General features: G+C 40.9%; 1 protein-coding gene across 2 annotated transcripts in view; it reads left to right on the top strand.

Moving 5' to 3' along the window:
- swt1 (SWT1 RNA endoribonuclease homolog) overlaps nucleotides 1-24830 on the top strand; it is a 103525-nt gene that overhangs the window by 47896 nt on the left and 30799 nt on the right. For both annotated transcript variants that reach the window (XM_052012846.1, XM_052012848.1), the window contains exons 12-14: nucleotides 11746-11915; nucleotides 14149-14287; nucleotides 22611-22762. In XM_052012846.1, coding sequence (XP_051868806.1) covers nucleotides 11746-11915; nucleotides 14149-14287; nucleotides 22611-22762 — 461 coding nt within the window. The remainder of the gene's footprint in view (nucleotides 1-11745; nucleotides 11916-14148; nucleotides 14288-22610; nucleotides 22763-24830) is intronic.

Raw genomic sequence — 24830 nt, 5'->3', positions numbered from 1 at the left:
GGCAAGTGGGAGGCTTTTAAAATTGACGTGGGGCGAGTTCAGGGACAGCATATTCCTGTTGGAGTGATGGGAAACATCAGCAGGATTAGGGAACCCTGGTTGACAAGGGATATTGAGGCACTGGTCATAAAAAAAAAAGTGTATATCAGGGATTGGCAGCTGGCATCAAGTGAATCCCTTGAGGAGTATAAGAAATGCAGGAGTACGTTTAAGGGGAACATCAGGAGGCCAAAAAAAGAGGGCATGGGGTTACTTTGGCATATAAGGTAAAGGACAATCCTAAGAGATTTTACAAGTATGTTAAGAGCAAAAAGGTAACAAGGGAAAGAATGGGTTGAATGGGTTACCTTAAGGATCAATGTGGTCGTCTGTGTGTGGAGCCACAGGAGATGGGGGGGGGTGTTAAATGAATATTTCATATCTCTATTTACCGTGGAGAAGCTCGTAGAAGTAAGGAATTAAGGGAAATAAATAGTCATGTCCACATTTCAACAGAGAAGATGCTGACGGTCTTAAGGCATATTATAGTGCATAAATCCCCAGGACCTGATCAAGTGTATCTTAGGACGTTGTGGGAAGCTAGGGAAGAAATTGCAAGGGCACCGGCAGAGATATTTACATCATTGTTAGCCGTGGGTGAGGTACTGGAAGACTGGAGGATGGCTAATGTTGTACCTTTATCTAAGGAGGGCTGCAAGGACAAGTCGGAAAACTACAGCCCAGTGAGCCTAACATCAAAGGTGGGAAAGTTATTGGAGGAGATTCTGAGGGACAGGATCGACCAGCAAAGACTGATAAGGGACAGTCAGTATGGTTTTGTGTGTAGGAAATGGTGTCTCTCAAATTTGATCGAGTTTTTGAAGAGGTAATGAAGAAGATTGAGGACAGAGTGTAGACATTGTCCACGTGGACTTTAGCAAGGCCTTTGACAAGGTCCACATGTAGGCTATTCTAGAAAGTTAGATCACATGGGATCTAAGATGAACTAGCCAATTGGATACAAAATTGGCTTGTAGAAGGAGACAGAGTGTTGTTATTCAGTTTGGAGAACTGGTGTGCCCCAGGGATCAGTGCTGGGTCCCCATTGTTTATAATATAAACGATTTGGATGACAATTTTGTAACATGGTTACTAAGTTTGCAGATGACACCAAAATTGGTAGTGTTGTGGAGTGAAGAGGTTATCAAAGATTACAACAGGATATAGATGAGCTGGGGAAGTGGGCCAAGGAATGGCAAATGGAATTTAACACTGGCAAGTGCAAGGCATTGCATTTTGGTAAGTTAAACGAGGGCAGGACTTGCACAGTGAATGGCAGGGCCCTGGGGAGCATTGTAGAATAGAGAGACCTACAGGTACAGGTACACGGTTTCCTGAAAGTGGCAACATGGGGAGACAGGGTAGTGAAGAAGGCATGCTTGCATCATCGGTCAGGGCACTGAGTATAGAAGCTGGGTCATCATGTTACAACTGTACAAGTTGTTGGTGAGACTGCACTAGGAGTATTGTGTGCAGTTCGGGTTGCCCAGCTATAAGAAGGATGTCATTAAGCTGGAAAAGGTTCAGAAAAGATTCATGAGGATGTTACCGGGACTAGAGGGCTTGAATTATAAGGAGAAACTGGGACAATTTACCCTGGAGCTAAGGAGGCATGACCTTGTAGAGGTATACAAAATCATGAAGTGGATGGTCACAGTCTTTTTCCCGGGGTAGGGGAGTCTAAAACTAGAGGGCATAGAGTTAAGGTGAGAGGGGAAAGATTTAAAAGGGGCACAATTTAAAAGGCACTCTTCCATACAAAGGTAAATGGAATGAACTGCCAGAGGCAGAGGTATAATTATGTGTATAATTGTGATGTTCAAAAGACATTTGGACAGGGACGTGGATAGAAGAGGTTTAGTGGGATATTGGCCAAACACAGGCAAATGGGACTAGCTCAGATAAACATCTTGTTGGTATGGATGAGTTTGGTTGAAGGGCCTTTTTTCCTGATGTAAAGTCTATGACTCTATTTTAGATCAAGTATTGTGCACTGAGAAAGGGTTGACTAATAATTGTGTAATTAAGTGGCCTTTGGGAAGACTGATGATAATGTGACAGAATTTGTGTTAAGATTGGAAATGATTTAGTTCAGTCAACCAGGTATGAGTTGGCAGTGGTAGATTGAGAAGCTAGATTGAGATAGGAGAGTAGATGGTTAATGGCTAACATTATCTATGCATCAATGCACAGTTTCAACAAACTGATATCTATTTTTAAGGCACAAAAATCAACAAGAGAAGTGGTCCAACCTTGACTAACAAAGTTAAAATATTATAGCAATGGACAAGCCTGAGAAGAGCAATGAACTCGAGCATTGGAAAAATAGCAGAATTTTGAAAAGGAGGGCCAAGAACTTGGAAGCGAAAAGAAAAATAGAAAACAGTAATGTAGCAAGAAACATTAAAAAAAGTTTCAATAGATAAGCAAGAGAAGGGATATGCAAAGGTTAATGTGGGTCCCATGCTGGTTCTCCAGGAGAAATTATATTGAGGAACAAAGAAAGGGTTGTGTGCCTGTGTGTAGCAGTTAGCATAACGCTTTACAACGCCAGTGACCCGGGTTCATTTCCGGCTGCTGTCTGTAAGGAGTATGTACATTCTCCCTGTGTCTGCGTGGGTTTCCTCCGGGTGCTCTGGTTTCCTCCCATGTTCCAAAGACATACGGGTTAGGAAGTTGTGGGCATGCTATGTTGGCGCCGGGAGTGTGGCAACACTTGTGGGCTGCCCCCCAGAACACTCTACGCAAAAGATGCATTTCACTGTGTTTTGATGTACATGTGACTAACAGAGATTCTTATCTTAATGGAAGAAGATTTTGCAAATCTGGAAACAGTGGAGATAAACAAGTCTGGAGAAAATGAAGAGTTGAAAGAAGTGAACATTAATTAAAACAAAATAGTATTAGAGAAACTAATGGGATTGAAAGCAGATAAATCAACAGGATTGTATGACATGTATACAGAGATTTTAGAAGAGCTGACTGCAGAGATAGCACAGAATGTCATCCTCTAAAATTCCATAAATTATAGAAATGTTCCCACAGATTGACAGTTCCCCATTTTCTGCCAATCAGTTAGTCTTCATCAGTCGCAGGAAAAATACTAGAACCGATTATTAAGGAAGCAGTTATGGGGCACTTGAAAATAAGACTGGGTAAAGTTACCATGCATTTAAGAATTTTCTTCTGGACAAGTTGTAACTAGCAGAACAGGTGAAGGAGAAACCAGTGAATGTGGTGTACTTGTATTTCCTGAAAGCATTGATAAGGTGGCATTTGAGAGTATTAGATGAAATATGAGCCTGTGGGATTGGGCTAACGTACTGGCATGAATTAAGGCTTTGTTCATGGACAAAAAAAATCAGTCATTTTTGATTAGGAGGTTGTGACTGTTGGGTTCTGTAAGAGAGTCATTCACTGCAAATGCCGTTAGAACTGCAGCTAGTAGATTGTCCCCTGGCTTCCCAGTGATGTCACTTTTACCAGACTATCTTGATTCACTCTGATTGATGGAGCCTTCATCTGTATCTCCTCCATTTCCCACACTTCTGCTTTCACCCCACCTCCCTCAGACAGAACAAAGGGTTTTCTTGGTCTTTGCCTGTCACCCCACCAGCCTTTGCATCCAGCACATCATTCTTCAACATTGCTGCCAGCTACAATGTGATCCCAGCACAAGCCACATCATCCCCTACCCATCTGGTTTTGCTTTCCGTTGGGACCACTCTGTCTGTGATTCCCTGATCTGCTCATCCCTCCCCAACCATCCCTCTCTCTTTCCCGATACTTTCCCCTGTAAACATAGAACCTGTCCCTACACCTCCTCCCTCATCTTGATCCAGGGACCTAAACAGCCCTTCTGGGTGAGGCAGAGATTCACATATATCTCCTTCCAACCATGTCAATTGCATTCATTGCTCTCAATGTGGCCTCCTCTACTTTGGTGAGATCGTGCAAACTAAGCAACTGCTTTGCCAAGCACTAATGCCCAATCCGCCATGGCAAACTAGAGCTCCCAGTTGCAAGCCATTTTAATTCCCCTTCCCATTTCCACACAGACCTGTCTTCCTCGGCCTCCTCCACAGCCAGAGAGAGGCCAAATGCAAACTAGATATTCCACTAGATAAGCACTTCATATTCCACCTGATTTGTCTGCATGCTGACAACATGAACATTGAATTCTCCACTTTCTGCTCCCCCTGCCCCTTTCTCTCCTCCTGATCTACCCAGTTCCTCCCATCACCCACACACTTCTTTCACTGGGTCTCCTCCCCACACCATTCCCATCTGCCCACCCTGCCTCTTTATTTGTTTCCATGCTCCACCTTCCTTTCCTATCCCTATCAGACTCCCATCATCTGCAGCCCTTAGTTGCCTCCACCTACCACCTCCAGTCTCTGTCACAATTTCCACTCTTCCCTCCTCTATCTCCTTATCACCCCTCCTTGCCTAAATCCACCTCTTGCCCAGCCCTCCCCCTCACCTCCTTATACTGGCTATCTCCCCTCTTCTCTTTTAGTCCTGATGAAGGGTTTCAATCTTAAGTGTTGACTGTCCATTTCCCTCTACTGATGCTGCCTGATCTGCTGAGTTCCTCCAGCAGTTTGTTTCTTCTTCCATTTTCAGCATCTGCAATCTCTTGTGTTTCACCTTGACCTTGATTCCATACCAGGTCAAATATAGCCTTGACATCAAAAGCAGTGATTCACACCTTGCTTTTGGAATTCAGTTATTTTGTCCACATTTGGAACACAAACTGAATAGTCAGTAAATGGGTTATTGGCAAATGCTATTGATAGCACTGTCTCTGACTCTCCTCACTTAGCATTGAGAGGAGATTAATGGAATTGTAATTAACTGGATTTAATTTGCCCTGCTTTTTGTGAACTGAGTGTAACATGGCAACTTTCCACAATGTCAGTGTTGTACTTGTACTGGAACTGTTGATTAAAGAACTAGTTAGTTCTGCAGCATGTGTTCATCATTGCAGGTATGATGTTATTATGCTTCACAGTCTTTGGTTTATCCTTCCAGCTATTTATTAATGTCATGTTGAGTAAATCAAATCGGCTGGAGGCTGGTTACTCATACCTAATAATAATTGTTTGTCCAATTCATTGTGATGTCTTTCATGATTTACCACAAAACTTGTATATCTCCTCTGTCTAGAATTACTGTAATTCCTTAATTTATGAGTAGCATGTGTTCTGGGAAACTTTTCATTTAGTGAAATTTTGTAAATTGCAAAGGTTGCATGAAATTCATGCTGGGTGTTTTGGTACAGTGTATTCCTATGCACAGAGAGTGATGCACTATTCATTATAGCAAGCGTATCTTCAAAAAGCAAAGATGCACCCTAAATGTTCCTTGGTGTTATGGAAATATTTGTAAAGTGAGCATTCATTACTGTACAAGTCAAGCAATGGTTTGGTCATGCAGTGATTTGTAACATTTGAGCGGCAAGAAGTTGTGAGTCGTTCAGTTCTCCTATTTTGGTGAATCTTTCTGATTTTGTCCTGTTTTCCTCCATCATTCTCAACATCTGTCATGTTTTTACTTTCTGAAACTCTTGCATGCCCTGCGTGTTCCTCATTAAGGCATGTTTCGGTTGTGATTTTCGTAGCTTGGACTCATGCCTGTTTATTCTGTCCAAAATATTTTTCCAGAGCTGCCTATTTCCTTACTGGAAAATGGGATATATTCCCAGTTTGAGATACAATATTGAGAGTAATGCCTAGAAAATTACATAATGTAGAGACTTATTTTTGTGTTCTCTGCAATTCAATTACAATGAATTAGAAGTATCAGGAACTTACGGTGAGTTACACAAGGTCAGCAGCATTCCTCTGAGCCTCCCAGTGTTTGAAGAGCTAGTATACCAAGCCTGGTCATACATAGTGGCAACTAAAGGGGTGCAACACTCCCTGAGATCCAGGATATTTTTTTTCTATGCATGTGTGGCATGGGCCACTCTTGAGCAGAAAATAGCATGGACCAGTCATGCATAACCAGGCTTTCAAATCAGTTTAGGCCTGCTTCAGCATTTCTTAAAAAGGACCTGGCGACTCAATTCCAGCAATCTTGCTCTCCCCACTCCCTCCACAGCCACCATGTTCTCGCCCTGCCTTGCCCCGCCTTGCCCTGCCCTCTAGACAGTCATCCTCTTGCAAACTACCCTTTTAACTATTGATCTGATAATCATTCCTTTCCTTGCCAACAACTGCCCTCTGATTACTGATCTTTCCTCATTATCAGTCTGATGACCATCTTACTCCCCGACCCCCAACCTTCCAGCTACCAAGTTGCTGACCCTCACGTACTGACCTCCTGTATGACAGCCCCAACACCTCGACCAATTTTTGACCAGCTTACCCCCTGTTGGCCAGTGACAACTCTTCTTTTCTCTGACAATGACCCTCTTACAAATTCCAACTATTCCCTCCATCCTGAGATTGCTGTAAGTCAGGAATTCATTACCTGTAAAGGTTGTGGAGACAGAAGCCCTCATTCCTCATTCATATGCATTTAAAGTACCAAAGTTATGGCCAAGCACTGGAAAATATAAATAGGTTAGATTGATTGTTTTCAGCCAACATAGATATAGTGGGCCAATTGGCTTACTTCTGTTTCATAAATAAAGAAATTTCTAATGCAGGAAAAATGTTAACTTATTTTATGTATTGCCAAGTTATGCATAAAAGGTAAAGGAAGATGGAATTGGATACAAATAGAAGAAAGCAGTTCAGAAAAGTTTTATTTTTAATAATCAACAATATGTAAAAACTAAATAGGTGAAGTTCCATGCATGTAAAATTAACTTAAATTTTTGGTGATGATTACAGTTTATTGCATAGTTAAAAATGCAACCATATTTGAATGCATTCCACTGTTTCCAATGTCTTAAGTGCTTAGAAACTGCAACCTCATATGTTCAGGTGTTTCACTGCATGCACGTTCTATGGTGACCTATTGTTAGACAAAGTTTCTGGAAGAGCAGAGCAAATTGGAAGTGACTTCCTGATTTCATATCTAACTGCACATGCAAAGATTGTGTTCAGTGTACTCCCTGAGCACTCACGCCCTCGCCATTATTCCTGTCAAAAAAATCCATAATTGAATTTCCCTAGCAACACACAAATTTTACAAGTGTAGTTTGTGCTGCTTTCTGATTTCAAATTACAACATTTTGCCTCCTGTTATTTTTGGTGTCTGTGAACCCAGTGCTTGTTGACAATTTAACTAACTGTTAATGCACTGAATGATGTATGCTTGTTGAAGTAGTGAGACAGATTATTTGTAATTTATTTTGGGAAACCCTAAATCACATGATAGAGGGAAGCACTTTATAAGTGTCAACTGTTTAGACATTTAGTGCCTCAGGGCTTGATTTGGAACTTTGGTCTTTCGATAAAGGAGCTGACCTGCCAAGGAAAGCGTAAAGCATCGCACAATAATTAAAGAACAGGGACGGGCCTGAGTCCTCTTACTCTTCTCAGCATGACCTCCTATTTTTGTCACCCTTGTGTACTAATCTGGTTTCCTCTTAAAAGCATCCATTATATTCAGCTTAACCACTCCTTGAAATAGCAAGTTCCAGATTCTAACTGCTCGCTGTGTAAAATGGATTTTTTTTTCCAAATTCTCTTTTGGTATTATTCGTGATTTTCTGATTTATTTCCCCCAGTTATGAAAGCGTCACCTGATAAATATGTAGGCACAGAGTACTGCTTTTGCAGAATATGAAACTCAGGATTGTAGTCAGGGGAAGAGACACTGTTCTGGAACTTAACTCACTGAGAGAGGGAGAGAGAGAGATAGACATGGCAGTGCACCGCAAACTGGTGAAATTCATTTTCTGTGGGACAAGGGAACTCCAGGATGCTTCCCTTGTGCTTGACAACTACGCGCAGCAAGTATTGCAAGCTGGATGAATTAAAATACTGAGTTTGGAGCTTGAGCAGTGCCAGGTGTTACTGGAGTCCATTAATGAGATTGAGCATGTTTTGGGAGGTACTCACTGGACCCCCACCCACCACCGAGTTCAAGAGGGTGCAGTCAAAGAGGAATTGGGTGATAGATAGACCTATTTCTCTTGGCTGAGAAGACTTAAAGTTATTGGTGGAAGGATAAGAGTGCAGATGAAGAAAGAATTATTTACCTTCAGGGTGATTGGGGTCTGAAACCTGCTGCCTGTAAAGGTGGTAGGAGCAGAAATGCTCATTACATTAATAGAAGTACTTGGACGTGCACTTGAAGAGCCATGAGTTGTAGGATTAGGGACTTCGTGCTGGAAGGTGGGATCAGATTAGTATTTTTTCTGATGGGCAGAGAGATGGGCTTAATGGTTTCCTTTTGCGTTGTACATTTCCTCTGTCTTTTCTATAATATAGTTGTGGTTGGGACAAGATTGCCATCGACCAAGTGTGTTTATTACTATCAAATCCAAGTACTGCAAAAATTTCACGAATATTTTTATGGATTAAGAAAAGAGATGGTGTAAATAGTGAAAGTGGCTGAGTAGTTGAACAATAAGATAAAATCATTGCTCGTTTGTCTAGAAAGAAAGCAAATCATCCACTAGGTTTTGAGTAACTTTTGTATCTGGGGCAGCACAGTGGTACAGCAGGTAGTGCTGGTGCCTCACTGCTTCAATGGCCAGAGTCCCATCCTGACCTTTGTTGCTGTCTTTGTGGAGCTTGCACATTGTCCCTATGACTATATGGTTTCCCCTGTGTGCTCTGGTTTTGTCCCACATCCAAAGATACGCTGATTAGAAGGTTAATTACTGTAAATTATTCCTAGGGTAGGTGATCAGTAGATGATTCAGGATGGAGTTGATAGGCATGTGATGGAGAATAGGTTGCAGGAAAATAAGTGGGGGAATTAAAATTACGGAGTTGCTTTGAGAGTGAGTATAGACTCCAAGGGCAGAATGGTGGCCTCCCCTGACATGAAGTATAATTTTAAAAAAGGTATCTTTTAAATGTTAAGCTTTGGAGCAGTGCATACTTTCCCTAAAATAAATTGTTTATTCTTCCCCCATTAGTTTTAGCCTGCACACCTTGGCTTATGAAAGGGAACCTGGAGTATACCTGCAGAATATCTTCAGGAGATAGCATTTACTCATTTTTCAGTCACTGTAAATCATGACACATCCTTCTCCCTTGATGATCAGTGTCTTTCGGCACCACTTAAATGCTGCAGAAATGAGTAGATTATTGCCTCTCATCTTGGCACCATCTCTCTGAAATGGGTTGGAGAACAGCAAAATATCAGGTTGAACAGAGTGGCACTTTCCTCTCACTTCCAATGTCAATGTGAGGGTTAGGCGAGAAGATCTGGAAGGAAGCAGGTTGGGAGAATGGTCTCATTTAGTGGACTGGAAGGTAAGGCAAGGAGTTAGAGAGTGGACTTTGGCGATGTGATCTTATTTGTTTAAAATCCAAATGTCACTTTCTATATTTTTAATTTAGAGGGAGAAATATTTATGAAACGTAAAGCTGCTGAAATTAAACAGAAAGCATTATTTTGAGTGCAAGTATTCAAAGTTTTCTCAGAGCACATTCCTCCGAGGTGCCCAAGAAATTCAAAATATATCTTCAGCTTCCTGCTTTATAGATTTGCATTTTTCCCTTCAGTCTTTCATTTACTTTTTTTTTCTCTCTCTGAGTAAAGTGAAGAAGCTTGAGGCGTGTGCACAGGCTAAATTACAGCTTGAACCACAACCTCTTCCTCCTAATTCTCTTCACCCGATGCTTGGCCAAGCCCTTGGTTTTCCTTCAAATATTTTTCTTTGGCTCTGCACATGCTTCCACACCCTCCCCCTCTTTCCCGCCCCCCCGCCATCCCACCATCTGCCCCGTCTACGTTTCTATGAATACTTTTTTAGTGCAGAATTGTGGCTAAAATAAGAAAGCAGTTTTGCAGTCAGCAACAGGCTTGGAAACTTACTGATGAATCCAACTTGAACTTGAGAAAGGTTCTTCATCTTTGGAAGCCTGCATTGTTCAGTGATATTGTCAAAGGCACAATACTTGAAAATGAATTTTTGTCCGACTATCACTTTTAATACCAATTACGAGCATGTGGAATATTTAATTCTACTTGGGGCCATTATCCCAAATTAATTGAATCTGTCCTCCATTTTGTTCCTCTTCTTAGCAATTGGAGTTAGAAAAAAAATAACGATTTCAGTAAGTAAGAATGAACTGTATAAATGTATTACTTAGAAGTCTACTGTATCTTTCAGAATTTTTTTTTCCTTTAGTACTTCATTACCAGGTGTACTTGTGCTGAATCTTAAGTGACAACATATGCAAACTTAAAGCACTTTTCTTATTGTATGGGTGTAACTATTTATTCTATTCCCTATGCGGTAGGCATTTTTCCAAATCTGGAACAGTGATTCACTGTTGCACCATAACATTGTGGCTGCTGGCAGCCACTTCCAATGTTTCCACATTTGATCAAGAGCTGTGTACTCAAAGAAATAATATAGTAAGAGGCTGCTATTCTGCCCATCCTGTGCAATAACTTGCTTACTCTTGCAAGGGGTTATCCTGTCTTGAAGGAATTCAGTCATCCCAGGCAAATGGCTATTATATAGAACATTGGCTGTTCTTCATCACTGAACCTGGGTGAGGGCTAGGGGACCAAGAAACAATACATCACAATCTTAACTGATGTTTATCTCAATCTTTGTGCACAGGCAATTATATTAAAGAACTTATTATAAAGTAGGAGTAGGACAATCTAGCCAATTTTCTTCCCTCTCTGTGGTGCAGGGATCAGCTAACAGCATAGATCAGAGATGAAATTGGGACTGTGGTTGTTTGTGTGGCTCAGTTCTATGCTGGGCAATGGTTTGCTCAAATCATTCATCAGTGCTTACTCTTGACATAATTTTTACTTGTAAAAATTTGACAACAAGAAGTATTTAAAGTAGACTTGGGAGTTGGGTTTGGAAAAAAATTATTTTCACTTCTAACCTTGTGATCAGAAAGCACAGAAGGAAATAATCTGCGACGTGTAGCTTCCTGTCAAATATTCCATGCTTGTATTGGCCTTCAGTGATCTTATTGAAAGATATGAGGGTTCAGGGAGACTTGTTGAGGTAGGTACTGAGGGAATATTTAACTGGGTAGAGGATTCAAGAAATGGGGGCATAATTTCAGAATGCGGAGTCTTCCATTTAAAACAAAGGTGAAGAGGAGTTTCTTTCTGAACAGCTCATGAATCTTTGGAATTGTCTACTCTGCAGAGGGTAAATCATCTCAGTCTTGAATATATTCAATGGACAGATTTTTGTTCCATGATGGAACAGGCGGGAAAGTGGAACTGAGGCTAAGTTCAGATCATCTCTGATTGTATGGGAAAGGCTTGAAGGGCCAAATGGCCTAGTCCTGCTCTTGTGTTTCAAGTATGTTAACATTTATGACAGTATTCCTTGCATTTGTATTCTACCTTATCACATGAAATAAATAATTTTCAAAATGATTAGTTGCATTAAAATATTATGTCTGTTATTGTTTTGGAAATCAAGATCATCATCATCAATAAGTGATTTTGTAGAAGTCCTTTCCTCTTGTTTAATGGGTTAACTAATTTCACATCTTAAATAAGTACTGTGTCTAAGTTATGTGTATTAATCATTGTTAATTGTTTGATTAAAATTAAATGTGATATTTTTGTCATTTTATCTTGTAGCGATCAATGTGAAAGATCAAAATGGAACTGGTAATCAGCATTTGTCCGTAGAAGAGTCAGCTTTGGATGTTACAAGCATCATTTCTCAACTGGAGAAGTGTCTAGGCTGTGCTCTGTCAGTGATATTAGAAACAGAGATGAAAAAAGTATATGATGATCTGTGGATGGAGGTAAAAAAAAAAGATTATTGTATGACTTGTCCAGATTTTTTTTCCCAGGAGATTTCTTAAAAATGACAGATTAGCAAGCAACATCCTTGTTATATTTCTTCGTAAAGCCAGCTTGTTCATTTAAAATTAGGAATATTTTCCACAATTTGTCAAAAATATCAGTCATTTTTTTTCTATTGCTGAATTATTTATGTGGTTAGTATGGAAACCTGTAAAACATATTGAATTCAGTTAAATGTAATTGCACCATATTTTTTCTACCCAGATTGTTTGGGAAGAGAATCTGTGGCCAGTTATTCAGAAAACTGTTTAGAACTGAATTTCCACAAGGTACCAGCAGATTTACAGTAGGAAGCCAGTGGAAAGTATTTGTACTTTTTTTTTCTTACTTCAAGCGCAGATTTATTTAATAACTGGCAATAAAGGCTTGTATGTGGCAATATGTTCAATTGCTAAATGTCAGCACTGAATTCTGTTAGCAATGAAAGAACTTCAGGAGAAAGTTTGTCTAGTTTTGCTATTTGTCCATTGAAGAGGCAGAATGGCTTTCTATCAGTTCATTTTGTGTGGGTTGTATGGTCAAAATTATTTTTCACTTGTCTTTAATTATCTGTTTATCATAATTGATGTTCTGATACAGTTGATGGTTCACCGGTATCTTCCAAGCCATGTGGAGGAATGTTCAGAGCATGACTGGTGTGTTTGATATGGGACACCTCTTTTGATCCATTCAATTTGGCGATGTTCCTTGGATCAGGATGAGATTCTAGGATGGAGGTCAAACGGAGGCAACATAGGGATTGAGATTTCAATTTACGATGAGGCATTGCAGAGGCGTACGATGTCCTTGGGCAAGAAAATGTATAAACACGGCAACATTTTGCATGTCTCTATGGATATTTGTTCAAACCTTTGCCAAAATGTGAGCCACAGGAATTGATGTTTTTCATTTCCATTATGATACTCATACCTTTTACGAGTGCCAGGCTACATTTTACTGTGTCACTCTGCTACTGAGTAGACCAATTAAACAGCGTTGGCTTGTAGAATATCAACTAAAGCAGTCCATATAAGTCCTGCAGGTTTCTCTTTCAGGGAAACTCTTGATTCGATCTTGGGGCAATATGTTTTATACGGCAATTGAAGGTCAGGTACCCTTGTATCTTAGAGTAGCATCGTGGTCCACTCAGCTAGTACAAAATGTACATTCCAAGAATCCACGTTTTGATCAGAGTTATTCCTGTAAGTGTCTTCGTTGAGCACCATTACTAATAGTAGCCTTTGTGTAAAATATCAATATATTTTTATATGGTATTTTCACAGTGAAATGGGTGGCACCACTGCTTTACATCTCCAGGGTTCAGTTATGACCTCTGGTGCTCTGTGTGGAGTCAGCATGTCCTACCCATGACCATGTTGGTTTATTTTGGTTCCTTTCACATCCCAAAGACGTGCTGGTAGGTTAATTGGCTACTGTAAATTATCCCTTTGTGTAAGTAAGTGACAGAATTAAAGGGGATTTACGAACATAGAAAGAATAAGTTGCAGAGAAAAAAGGAGTGCTCAGGAAGGTACTGAGAGCCTCTGATCCATGCTTTGGGAGCACATAGAGGCCTTGCGTTTGTGGAGGAAGGAGCAGGTCACCATTTTTTTAAAAAAATACCCACCAGCTGATCCTTTTGGCCACCACCTGCCCCACCTTTGAAGAAGTCTGTGGTTTCCACATTGGCCTCAACAGCCACCTTGGAACCCACAAAATCGGAGTGGAAGTAAGTCATCTGCAGCCCTCGGGGAGGTAAAGAAGATGTACTGTATATTCTCTTGCCTTGTTGCGCCTCTCCAAGTCCACTTGTCTGTAGACTAAATTCCACTTACCACTTTTCTGCACAATTGACCAGACCAGTGGTAAAATCTGCAAATTTCTTCAAAATAATTAATATATTACCAAACATTGCCACTTTTACCAGTGGAGCTCCCATTATTAACAGCCTGCCAATCAGTCTGCCATGTGGAAGCTTGTCAAAAGCTTTGCTCATCATATACACTACCCTCATTGACTTTCTTTGTTACTTCCTTTAAAATAAAGCAATCAAGTTAGTCGGACACTAACAAAATAAATTAGCTTTGATGTACATTTTAAATCTTGTGACTGAACTATCAACAATTATTAAATATAACAGGTCAAATGAGCAATGATGCAATTGCTGAAATTTCTTCTGATTTTTGATACTAGATATTGTTTGTGAAGCCTCCTTGGTCATTGGAAGACATATTACTATGCATGAAGAAACACTGGATAGCTGTGTTTGGCCTACTTGTGAAAAGAAATTTGCAATCATCTGTGGAGAGCTTAAGTGATTATCTTCAAGCAGGTATGAAAAGAGCTATAAATTTGTGATTTGCCCAGTTCCCAAGTGGTGGAGTTGTAGTTAGAAACTTATGGTATATAAGACTTTATTTTGCAAAACAACAGCAAAATTTAATACCACATTAGATACATTGCTGTATCCTTCAGACCAACAACTGGCTGTGCATTCCTGAATTGCCTTTAAACATTGCATATATGTTCACGAAACAATGGTCTGCACACTGCAAACAATTGAATGTTTCAGTCATCTTTTATGTTTTTTAATTATGAAAATCCTGTTTGTACAGATCAAGAGTTATGATCTTCAGGCATAGCAAGTGCTAAAATCTGACCATTTTGGGGACCAAATCTTGGTTGTGGACTTTTATTCTAACATTTCCTAAAAGTATGATGAATGTTTATCTACCTGTGTCCTTTATTTTTGAAGTGTTTATCTTTTTAGAAAAAAAATAGAAATCTTATCCACCCCAACATTTATTTTAGAATTTTGTAATTGGAAATTTGATCATCATCTTTCTGTACTTGTGCATCCTGAGACAGTGAAAGATGCTGTATAAATGAAAATCATTTCATCCTATTTCATTTGGTGGTCTGCTAACTTCATGTAATTGATTATATGTTATGACTGGCACTATCATTTCATAATTAGTTTTCAGATCTGTTTGATTCTAACAGATTTTCTGTAATAGACTTTAATGAGAACTAAAAATGTGTGTATTGTTTTATATTTAATTGAGTTTACATGTTCATTTTTTGTTTACAACATTAATTGTAGCTTCAAAACAACACCACTAATTTGATTGCATGCAGTAATTTGCTAAATCTATTTGGTAAACTGCTAATTTAAGAACATTCAGCCACTCTGGTACAGTGATAATCTTCTAAGAAAGGCTTTGTTAGATGTGTAATTGTGCATTGAACTGTTAATTCTCTGTCAATGAGGCCTGTCCATGGCATAATAAACTGAACTAAACTAGGCTTGTCCCACGTAGTTTGACTGCATCATTCTCAGGGATGGCCTCTTGGCTTGGTCTTGCATGCCACCTTCTGCATGGCATTTTCTACTATTCTGAAAAATAAGACATTTGTTCCCTTCCCCCACAAATGCTGCCTAACCTGCTGGGTTCCTCCCAATAGATTGTTATTAGAATATATGATATCTTAAGTGTGAATAGGCACAGCATACAAATTATTCTGCCCCCCTCCCTAGACTTTCTGCTCATCTTAGCCCAGGGTTGCCTTGATCATAGGATCTGTGGTGGATGGCAACAGAATTGTCCAGGAAATGTCACAATGTGTTTGGTCAACCAAAGTCTGGAGATGGGGCCAAAAAGGAATATATTCATCTTTGACACAATGATACAGCATGTCATTGGTGCCTTTAATCAGTTGTTTTAATGGCAGGGGCTGAAACTGAATTGCAGTACTGTTGCATTAAGGAATGATTGGATGATGTATACCTTAGTTGTATATATTTTAGGATATATGCCTATGAATTCACCTCACTCAGAAGGCAGAGCAAGTACAGGAATTTTCAAGGATTGTGACCATTCTGATGGTGCTACTGATCATCTACTGCAGCTAACTTGACTTTTGCTACCACACAAAAAACTGTAGATACCCAGGAACAGAAAGGGATTTCACTCTCAATGTATGAAGGTGTACAACCATTCCTAAAATATCATGATAGCCAAATCCCAATTGTCTGGTATCAGCCATGATTTTATTTTCATTCTTCAGGTAGTGTGCTGCATCCTCTGCTTTTGCACCACTGCAGCAACCCAAAGGGTGTCTACTTTGAGATAATGGCTACGACATCTGGTTCCTCACAACATTCCTACGCAACAGAAGGAAGCAGACAAGGGTTACCCTCTGAACACCACCTCACACCAATCCTAAGCCAGTGCAGCAGAGAGGAGCAATCCATTAGTGTCCCACTGTTTTTGCAGTGGCTCTAATTGCTCTGGTGCTTAGAGGGGATGCTATAATTTGCTTTTACTAGTTATGTGCTCCATAATACAGGCAGCTGTCTTGCCTGGAGCGAGAGAGTAGGAGGAGGACTAAGGAAGGAGGCAATGTTAATTCATATTCTCAGTTTTCCCTGACAACTTGGCACTGTCTGGCCAAGTAATCCAGGAGCAACTGAGAAAATGAAGATTTCAATAAAGGGAAACATAATTCCATTTGCAGCCCCTCAGGTATTGTAGCAGTCTGTTCCTATACATTAAAACCTGGATGGGTTGTCAAACGTCAAATAAAACCTGCTTGCATCAATGTCAGACAATAACAATCTCCAATAAGAAGTTGTCTAACTATTGATGTTAAATAGAAAACCAATGTAAAATTACCCAGCTTCAACCTCCGGTGGGTCATCATTGACCAGAAATCTAATTGGAGGAGCTTCATAAATATTCTGGTTACAATGCAAGTCAGAAATTATCCCTGCCAAGTTTAGCACTGTTCTGCTCTAGGAATATATCACTGTCCACCATTGTGTATGGGTCAAAAGCCTGGAACTCCTTATCCAATAGCACTGTGGGAATACTTTCGCCAGAATGATGGTTTTAGTTTGAGAGTGCAGCTCTTTAACATCATCTCAATGGCAATGTGGTGTGAACATTAAGTCCTGGCGTTGCCAGCAACATCACTTCACATGAGTGATTTTTTTTTCCCCCCTTAAAAATCCTCATTCCATTTACTTCTGTTACTTATCTAGAGTTCCATCTTACCTTGTTGTTCATTGGTAACATCTACTTGATTACAATTGAAAAATACAAGACCACATCAATTAAACATTCTGGACCACATTTATACATCTAATCAAAGCAAAAACAATGGAACAATGAGCCAGTTAACCTTGTGCATAACCTTACTGCAGGTCATCCTTGACCTGTATGACTGGTCCTACAATATGCAATCTCGTGGCTGCAGCGTTACTGGAAGGCTGGTGACTTGCATAGAGGAAGATGCAGATGCCCTTAGTAGATGACACTGACAACTCTGGGCCTTCAATGCTGCAACACTTGTAATTCATGGTGCAAGATTGTAATTCAATTAGCTTGGCAGAAAAAGCTTGGGGGATGGGGTAGTGGGAACAGGAAGGTCACTTTTAATCTGAAACTCAACTGGAACAGCTGCATAAATACCAGTCCGGCCAATATGTGACTCTAGACCCACAGTGATGTGTTAACTCATAACCATCCTCTGGAATGACTTAACAAGTCATTTAGTGGTGTCAAACTGCTACTGCAATTAAAAAGAGAAGGGGGAAGACTGAAAGGACTATCTAGTATTGACCAAATTTGATACTAAAACCTGCTCATTTATTTGTGCATTTCTACGAGAGACCATAGGAAGTGAGGAAGATGGGAGGCTGGAAGTTGAGACAGAATTTAACGACAGTAAATTCAGTGGCCAAGACAGGCAGCAGCAAGGCAGGGAGCGAGGAAAGACTGTTGGATTAAATTGCAAGAGGCCTGACAGTTAAGGAAGGTGAACTTAGGGCTTGGATAGCTACATGGGACTGGGATATTATAGCCTTTTCAGAAACATGGCTGAGGGAGGGACAGGATTAGCAGCTTAATGTTCCAGGGTACAGGAGCTATAGGCAGGATAGAAGTTGAGGAAAAAGAGGAGGGGGTTTGCATTTCTGATTAAGGAGAACATCACAGCAGTAGTCCGAGATGAAATTACTGAAGTGTCATCCATTGAGGCTTTATGAGTGGAGCTGAGAAATAAGAAGGGGATGATCTCCTTGTTGGGATTGTACTAAAGGACCCCTAATAGTCAATGGAAATTAGAGGAACAAATATGCAAGGGGATTGTAGAGGGTTGCAAGAATAATAGGGTTGTCATAGTAGGGAATTTTAACTTTCCTAATATTGATTGGGACTGTCATAGTGCTAAGGGCGTAGATGGGTTGGAATTTGTTAGTGTGTTCAGAAAAGTTTCCTCAGGCAATATATTGAAGGCCCGACTAGGGAGAGGGCAATGCTTCACTTTCTCCTGGGAAATAGGGCAGGGCAAGTGACTGAAGTGTTAGTGGGGAAGCACTTTGGAACCAGTGACCATAGTTCTATTAGTTTTAAATTAGTTATGGTATAAAGGAAAGATCTGGCCCACAAATTAAAGTTCTAAATTGGGGCAAGGCAAATTTTGAGAGTTTAAACAGGAACTTGCAAAAGTTGATTGGAGTAGGTTGTTTGCAAGCAACGTAATGTCTGGTAAGTGGGAGGCTTTTAAAAGTGAGATAAGAGTTCAAGATCTGGATGTTTCTGTTAAGTGGAGGGCAAGGCTGGCAGGAGTTAGGGAACCCTGGATGATGAGGGATATTGAGGGTCTGGTCAGGAAAAAGAAGGGGGCATGGGTCAGGTACAGGCAGCTGGGATCAAGTGAATCCTTGGAGTGTATGGGATGCAGGAGTCTACTTAAAAAGGAAATCAGAAGGGCAAAAAAGGGGCATGAGATAGCTTTGTGATTGAGAATCCAAAGAGATTGTATAAGTATAGTAAGGGAAAAAGAGTAACTCAGGAGAGCATAAGGCCCCTCAAAGATCAAAGTGGACATCTTTGTGTAGAGCTGCAGGAGATGGGCGAGGTCCTCAATACAGAGAGAGACATGAAGACTTCGGAACTTGGGATAGTTAATGGGGATATGTCTGCCTTACAGCTGAGGAGGTGCTGGTAAGATAGGTAGATACCTCTAGGTAAGGGAGGTAAATTAAATCTATGGGACCTCATCAGGTACGTCCAAGAACACTCCGGGAAGCGAGAGAAGAAATAGCAGGAGCCATGGCTGAGATGTATGCATCATCGTTAGCGGTGGGTGAAGTGCCGTAGGACTGGAGGGTGGCTAATGTTGTGGCTTTATTTAAGAAGGGCTGCAAATAAAAAAAATAGAAAAATCTGGGAACTAAAGACAAGTTAAACCCTACACCTGTGGTGGACAAGTTGTTTGAGGGGATTCTGAGGGATAAGATGTGCATGTGTTTCAAAAGACAGGAATCAATTAGTGATGGTCAGCATGGCTCTGTGCGTGGGAGATCGTATCACACAAATATGATTAAGTTCTTTAAAGAAGTAACCAATAAGGTTGATGAAGGCAGGGCGGTAGATGTGCTCTAAGTGGCCTTCAGTAAGGCCTTTGATAAGGTTCTGCATGGTTGGCTGCTATGGAAAGTTGGATTGCATGGGATCCAGGGAGAGCTAGTTAATTGGATACACAATTGACTTGATGGTAGGAAGCAGAGGGTGATGGTGGAAGGTTGTTTTTCGGACTGGAGGCCTGTGAGTAGCGGTGTTCCACAGGCGTCGGGGCTAGGCCCATTCCTATTTGTCATCTATATCAGTGATTTGAATGAGAATGTACAAGGCATGGTTAGTAAGTTTCTTGTTGACACTAAAATAGGTGGTGTCATAGACACTGAAGCTGATTATTAGGAATTACAGAGGGATCTTATTCAGCTGGGAAAGTGGGCTGAGGAATAGCAAATGGAGTTTAATTAGGATAAGTGTGAGATATTGTACTTTGGGAAGACAAATGAGGGTAGGACTTTAACAGTGAACGGTAGGGCCCTGGGGAGTGTTGTAGAAGGAATTGATCTAGGAGTACGAGTACATGGTTCCCTGAAAGTGGCATCGCAGGTAGGTGAAGAAGGCTTTTGGCATGCTAACCTTCATCAGTCAGGGCATTGAGTGTGGAAGTTGGGATGTTATGTTGCAGTTGTACAAGATGTTGGTGAGGCCACATTTGGAACATTGTGTTCAGTTTTGATCACCTTGCTATTAGGAAAGATGCCATTAAACTACAAAAAGTGTAGAGGAGATTTATGAATATGTTGCTGGGACTCAAAGAACCTGAGTTATGTAGAGAGGTCAAGCAGGCTGGGACTTTATTCACTGGAGCGTAGGAGAATGAGGGGTGATCTTATAGAGGTGTATAAAATTATGAGGGGCTTGGATAGGGCGGGTGCGCAGTCTTTTTCCCAGGATCAAGAACTAGAGCGCATAGGTTTAGGGTGAGAAGGGAGTGATTTAATGGGAACTTGAGGGGCACTTTTCACCCAGAGGGTGGTATGTTTCTGGAATAAGCTGCCAGAGGAAGTGGTTGAGGCAGGTACATTAACAACATTTAAAAGGCTCTTGGACACTTACATGGATAAGAAAGGTTTTGAGGGATATGGGCCAAACACAGGCTTATGGGCCTAGCTTAGATGGGTGTCTTGGTCGACATGGACCAATTGGGCTGAAGGGCCTGTTTCCATGCTGTATGACTCGATGACTCTGTGACCTCATTTGAGCCTTTTGGAGCAGAACTTGTATATGACATTGCCTTTCACAGACTTGGCAAGAGCTATTGTTTTTCCTTGCCCCAGGATTCCCTCTATCCCATTGGATGACTCACTTGCAGATCTCAGTTCTGAGCCAACCAGTACATGAAGTTCAATAACTGAGCTGATGGTTTTTATATGTCAGATCAAGATTGAGTGTTGCCTTCATTGCTTTCTTGGCTCTTAGTCACTGTTGTCTGGCTTTCTGAAAGGCATAGTGAGGGGAGAAGGTGGAAAATGTGCATGCAGTTCGGAAGAGTTTGTGATATGATGAGGGCTGGATGTAAGGAAGAGAATTAGGTACGTCATCTTTGGTGATCCCATTGATTCACTTGTGCAGGCTTTGGCTATCTCATCAGTGATGGCCAGTTCCCTACCCACCTTCCTTTCTTCCCTAGTCAGATTCCATCATCTGCAGCCCTTTGTAACCTCCAGCTATCACCTCCCAGCTTCTGAAGCTATTTCCATTCTTTCCTCCTCCAACTGCTGTCACCCCTCCTCAGCTGGATCCACCTATCACTTGCCAGCTCTTGCTCCATCCCTTCCCATCACCCCTTTATACTGGCAATCTCCCCTCTATCATTAAGTCCAGATGAAGGGTCTCGACCCAAAACGTCGACTGTCTGTTTCACTCCACAGATGTTGCCTGACCTGCTGACTTCCTCCAGCAGTTTATTGCTCCAGATTCTAGCATCTGGTGTCTCAGGTGGTGTGCCCTTGGAACTGTGCTTATCCCTTGTTAGTTTGCTGCTGTTGCTGGGGTCAAATGTGAACCACCGTCACCTGCAAAAGTAAAGGAAATGAAGTGCCTTGCCTGCCATGATTGAATAACTAATGTGGTGTAGAATCTGATGATAATGATGTTCTGAACATCACATTGTTGTTGACTTTGTCTAATTATGATTCTCCATCTGAGTCCTTGGGCCTTGATTGGTCACATTAACTTGTTTGCTTCTCCTCTCACTGTAGCTTGACTATGGGCCTAGAAGGTTTCCTGGGCTCCAGTATGTAAAGGACATCTCTTCTCTTCACCATCTTTCTCTAAAAAGGCCTCTGGAGCTTTCTTTGGAAATTCATTGTGCCCCCTCTTGCCAGTGTTTTGCTACCTCTTGATAAAGATGCAATGGTGACGGGAAGGCAGGGTTTTTCTCGCCAGGTTCCTGACTCCCAGATTTCTGACAGCAGCCCACAGTCTGAGTGGATGATTTTTCTAAAATGGGGGATATCTACTTATTGGAGTTCGCGCTGGAAGACTATAACGAATTAGTGCTTTGCAGAGAAGTGTAATGAGAGGTACCAATGCAGTTGTACTTTTTTGTGCAATCCAGTCCCTGAAATTGCTAGCAGTTGGGTAGCATAAAAGTATTGGTTTATTATCGTCACTTGTACCGAGGTACAGTGAAAAACTTGTCTTGCATACCAATCATACAGGTCAGTTCATTACACAGTGCAGTTACATTGAGTTAGTACAGAGTGCATTGATGTAGTACAGGTAAAAACAATAACAGTAGAGTAAAGTGTCACAGCTACAGAGAAAGTGCAGTGCAATAAGGTGCAAGGTCACAACGAGGTAGATTGTGAAGGCATAGTCCATCTCATTGTATAAAGGAACCGTTCAGTGGTCTTATCACAGTGGGTAGAAGCCGTCCTTGAGTCTGGTGGTACGTGCCCTCAGGCTGCTGTATCTTCTACCCAATGGTAGAGGAAAGAAGAGAGAATGTCCTGGGTGGGTGGGGTCTTTGATTATGCTGGCTGCTTCGCTAAGACAACGAGAGGCAAAGACAGAGTAACAATTTCAGCATGTCATACCAACCACCTGGAACTAGTTTCATCTCATCTGCACAGAGTAACAGTTGCAAATTTGGTATAAAATTTGAGCTCAGCAGTGCACAGCAACACTCTTGTTTCTTCCTACATTCGGTTCCCAGTGCTAACGTTTTTTTTGAAGGAGTATCATCTTTACTGCCAATGATCTAATTTGTCTTTTTAAACTATCTAGATAAGTGGCCAAAGTATAATCGCTTCGTTGTTACCTGGATGTTGACGGAGTCCCAGAAACTACTGCAAGCCTTCAGCTCAATATCAGATTATGGTGGAGTACTCCCAAACACATTGGCTGTCCTGGATGAATTACTCAGTAAGATTTCTGAGGTAAGTCACCTAATTTTTTTTTAGATTGCATGTAAAACTGACACAGCTGTTGTAGGAGGTAAAAGTTTATATTGTTTTGGAAAAACAATGCAGGAATCATTGACATTGCCAATCTTTGAGGCTACACAAATTGCAGGATATTATCTCTGAAGTATGTCTTTGAATTTGTCATAAGAAATGACATTTTAAGTTCCCTGTTTACCTCTCTTAGTGATATTGCATTATTGGAGAAAGGGAAGGGAAGGGAATATGGTTGAGGAGGTTTCACCATGTGGTGTGGGACAGGCTCAGCAGGAAGCTTGCTTTTTTTGACTTTTTATTGGCATTGTTGCTTCCAACTATCATATGCTCCTTTTCTCAGGAAGACAATTGTGGATGCAAATTTCAAATGTAATAGTTTTGCATTCATCAAACACGAGTGCGCAATGCATTGAAACGCTGAGCAAAATGACAGGAAATAAGCGTCAACGTGGTGGTGGACCAAGTGTTCCCATGAACTGATTGAATGAGGAAGGGGCAGAGAGGTGCCTCTGAACCAGTTGTGGGAGTAAGTAGAGTGTCTATGTGGACTGGGTAGATAGATATTTATTTATTAATCACATGTACATCAAAACACACAGTGAAAAACGTCTTTTTGCGTTACTGAGAATGCACTGGGAGGAGCCGGCAAGTGTCGCCACTCTTCCAGCGCCAACACAGCATGCCCACAACTCGTAACCTGTACATCTTTGGAATGTGAGAGGAAACCAACGCAGACATGGGAAGAACGTACAAGCTCCTTACAGACAGCGGCGGAATTGAACCCAGGTTGCTGGCACTGTAATAGCGTTACACTAACTGCTACAAAAGAAGCATTGGAGAGGTGATTCGTATATAGTAAAAAGAATATATCAACTGCGAGAGAGAAGAGTGCCCAAGTGAATGGATGGATGAAGATACGCTGTATAAACTGGATGGGGTAGGGTAGAAGACTGGGAAAGGCAAAATGAAGGGAAGGCAGGTGCCTGAGATAGTTATGTAAGAAATAACATTCTGTTGTAATCTGCCTTTACAATTCCTGGAAGTTAGATTTTTGAATTCATTGGTAGTTAGTTACTTTCTGTCTTTTAACACAAATATTGCCTTGTTGGCAAAGATGTGCAGAAATCAATTGAGAGTTTAGTATTGGTTTTGGAGAGATTTCCAAAGAAGGAAAGAGGGTTTAGCGCATGATTTTGGAAAAGACCAGGGTGATTAAAGGTATTTGGGTCTGCAGAAGAGGCTTGTGTCAGAGGAAAAAGAAGTGTTTGACGAATGGGGGTTATTGAGCAGCAAAGCTTGGAATTAAAAATGAGACAGTCTCATGAAGGAATCTGCATTTTTAATTTGAGCTGCTGGGGGATGTGGTGCCAGCGCAGATTGGAAGGATAAGAGTCATGTGGTTTATTGCATGACAGGATACTTGAAAAACTGTTTTGAATAAATTGGAGTTTATGGAAATTAAAGGATGGAAGGCCAAGAAGGAAATAAAGCTAATTTGATTTTTGCTTCCAGTCACCTTGCTTTGGTAAATGATTATGGTTTTAGCTTTGACACTTGAAATGATGTCATGCTGTATTAATAAGAAATACAGTTTCAAAATGTCGACCATGGCTCATTTGTAATCCCCTTTCATCTGACTCGGTTGTTGGTCTGTTCGAACCTCACTTGAAAATGGTATCCAGTGCAAAGCACTGCACTACCAGGGGAGGTAGCTGCAGATCAGATGTTGATCTGAGACCCTCCCAGTTCTGTCAAGTGTACATAAAGATCCTACGGCACTATTCAAAGGAGAGGCACTTTTTCTGCTCTTTAATCTAATGTTTAATGTTCAATCAATATCACCTGGAACAAGTTTTCTAGTTGTTAATGCTGATTTGTAGGATTTTTCTGTGGACAGTTAACTAATGTGTTTCCATATATGACATAAGCGATGCCATTGAAATTTGAATAATAAAACTACTTGAACCCAAGATAAATATTGGGTGGCATAGTTAGTTGTATTAGGTTCAATCCTGACATCCTGTGTAATTTTTGTGGAGTTTGCATG

This window comes from Pristis pectinata, chromosome 3 (assembly GCF_009764475.1).
Source record: "Pristis pectinata isolate sPriPec2 chromosome 3, sPriPec2.1.pri, whole genome shotgun sequence".
Lineage (NCBI taxonomy): Eukaryota > Metazoa > Chordata > Chondrichthyes > Rhinopristiformes > Pristidae > Pristis > Pristis pectinata.
The sequence above is the reverse complement of the archived record's forward strand: the minus strand, read 5'-3'. Positions and strand labels throughout refer to the sequence as shown.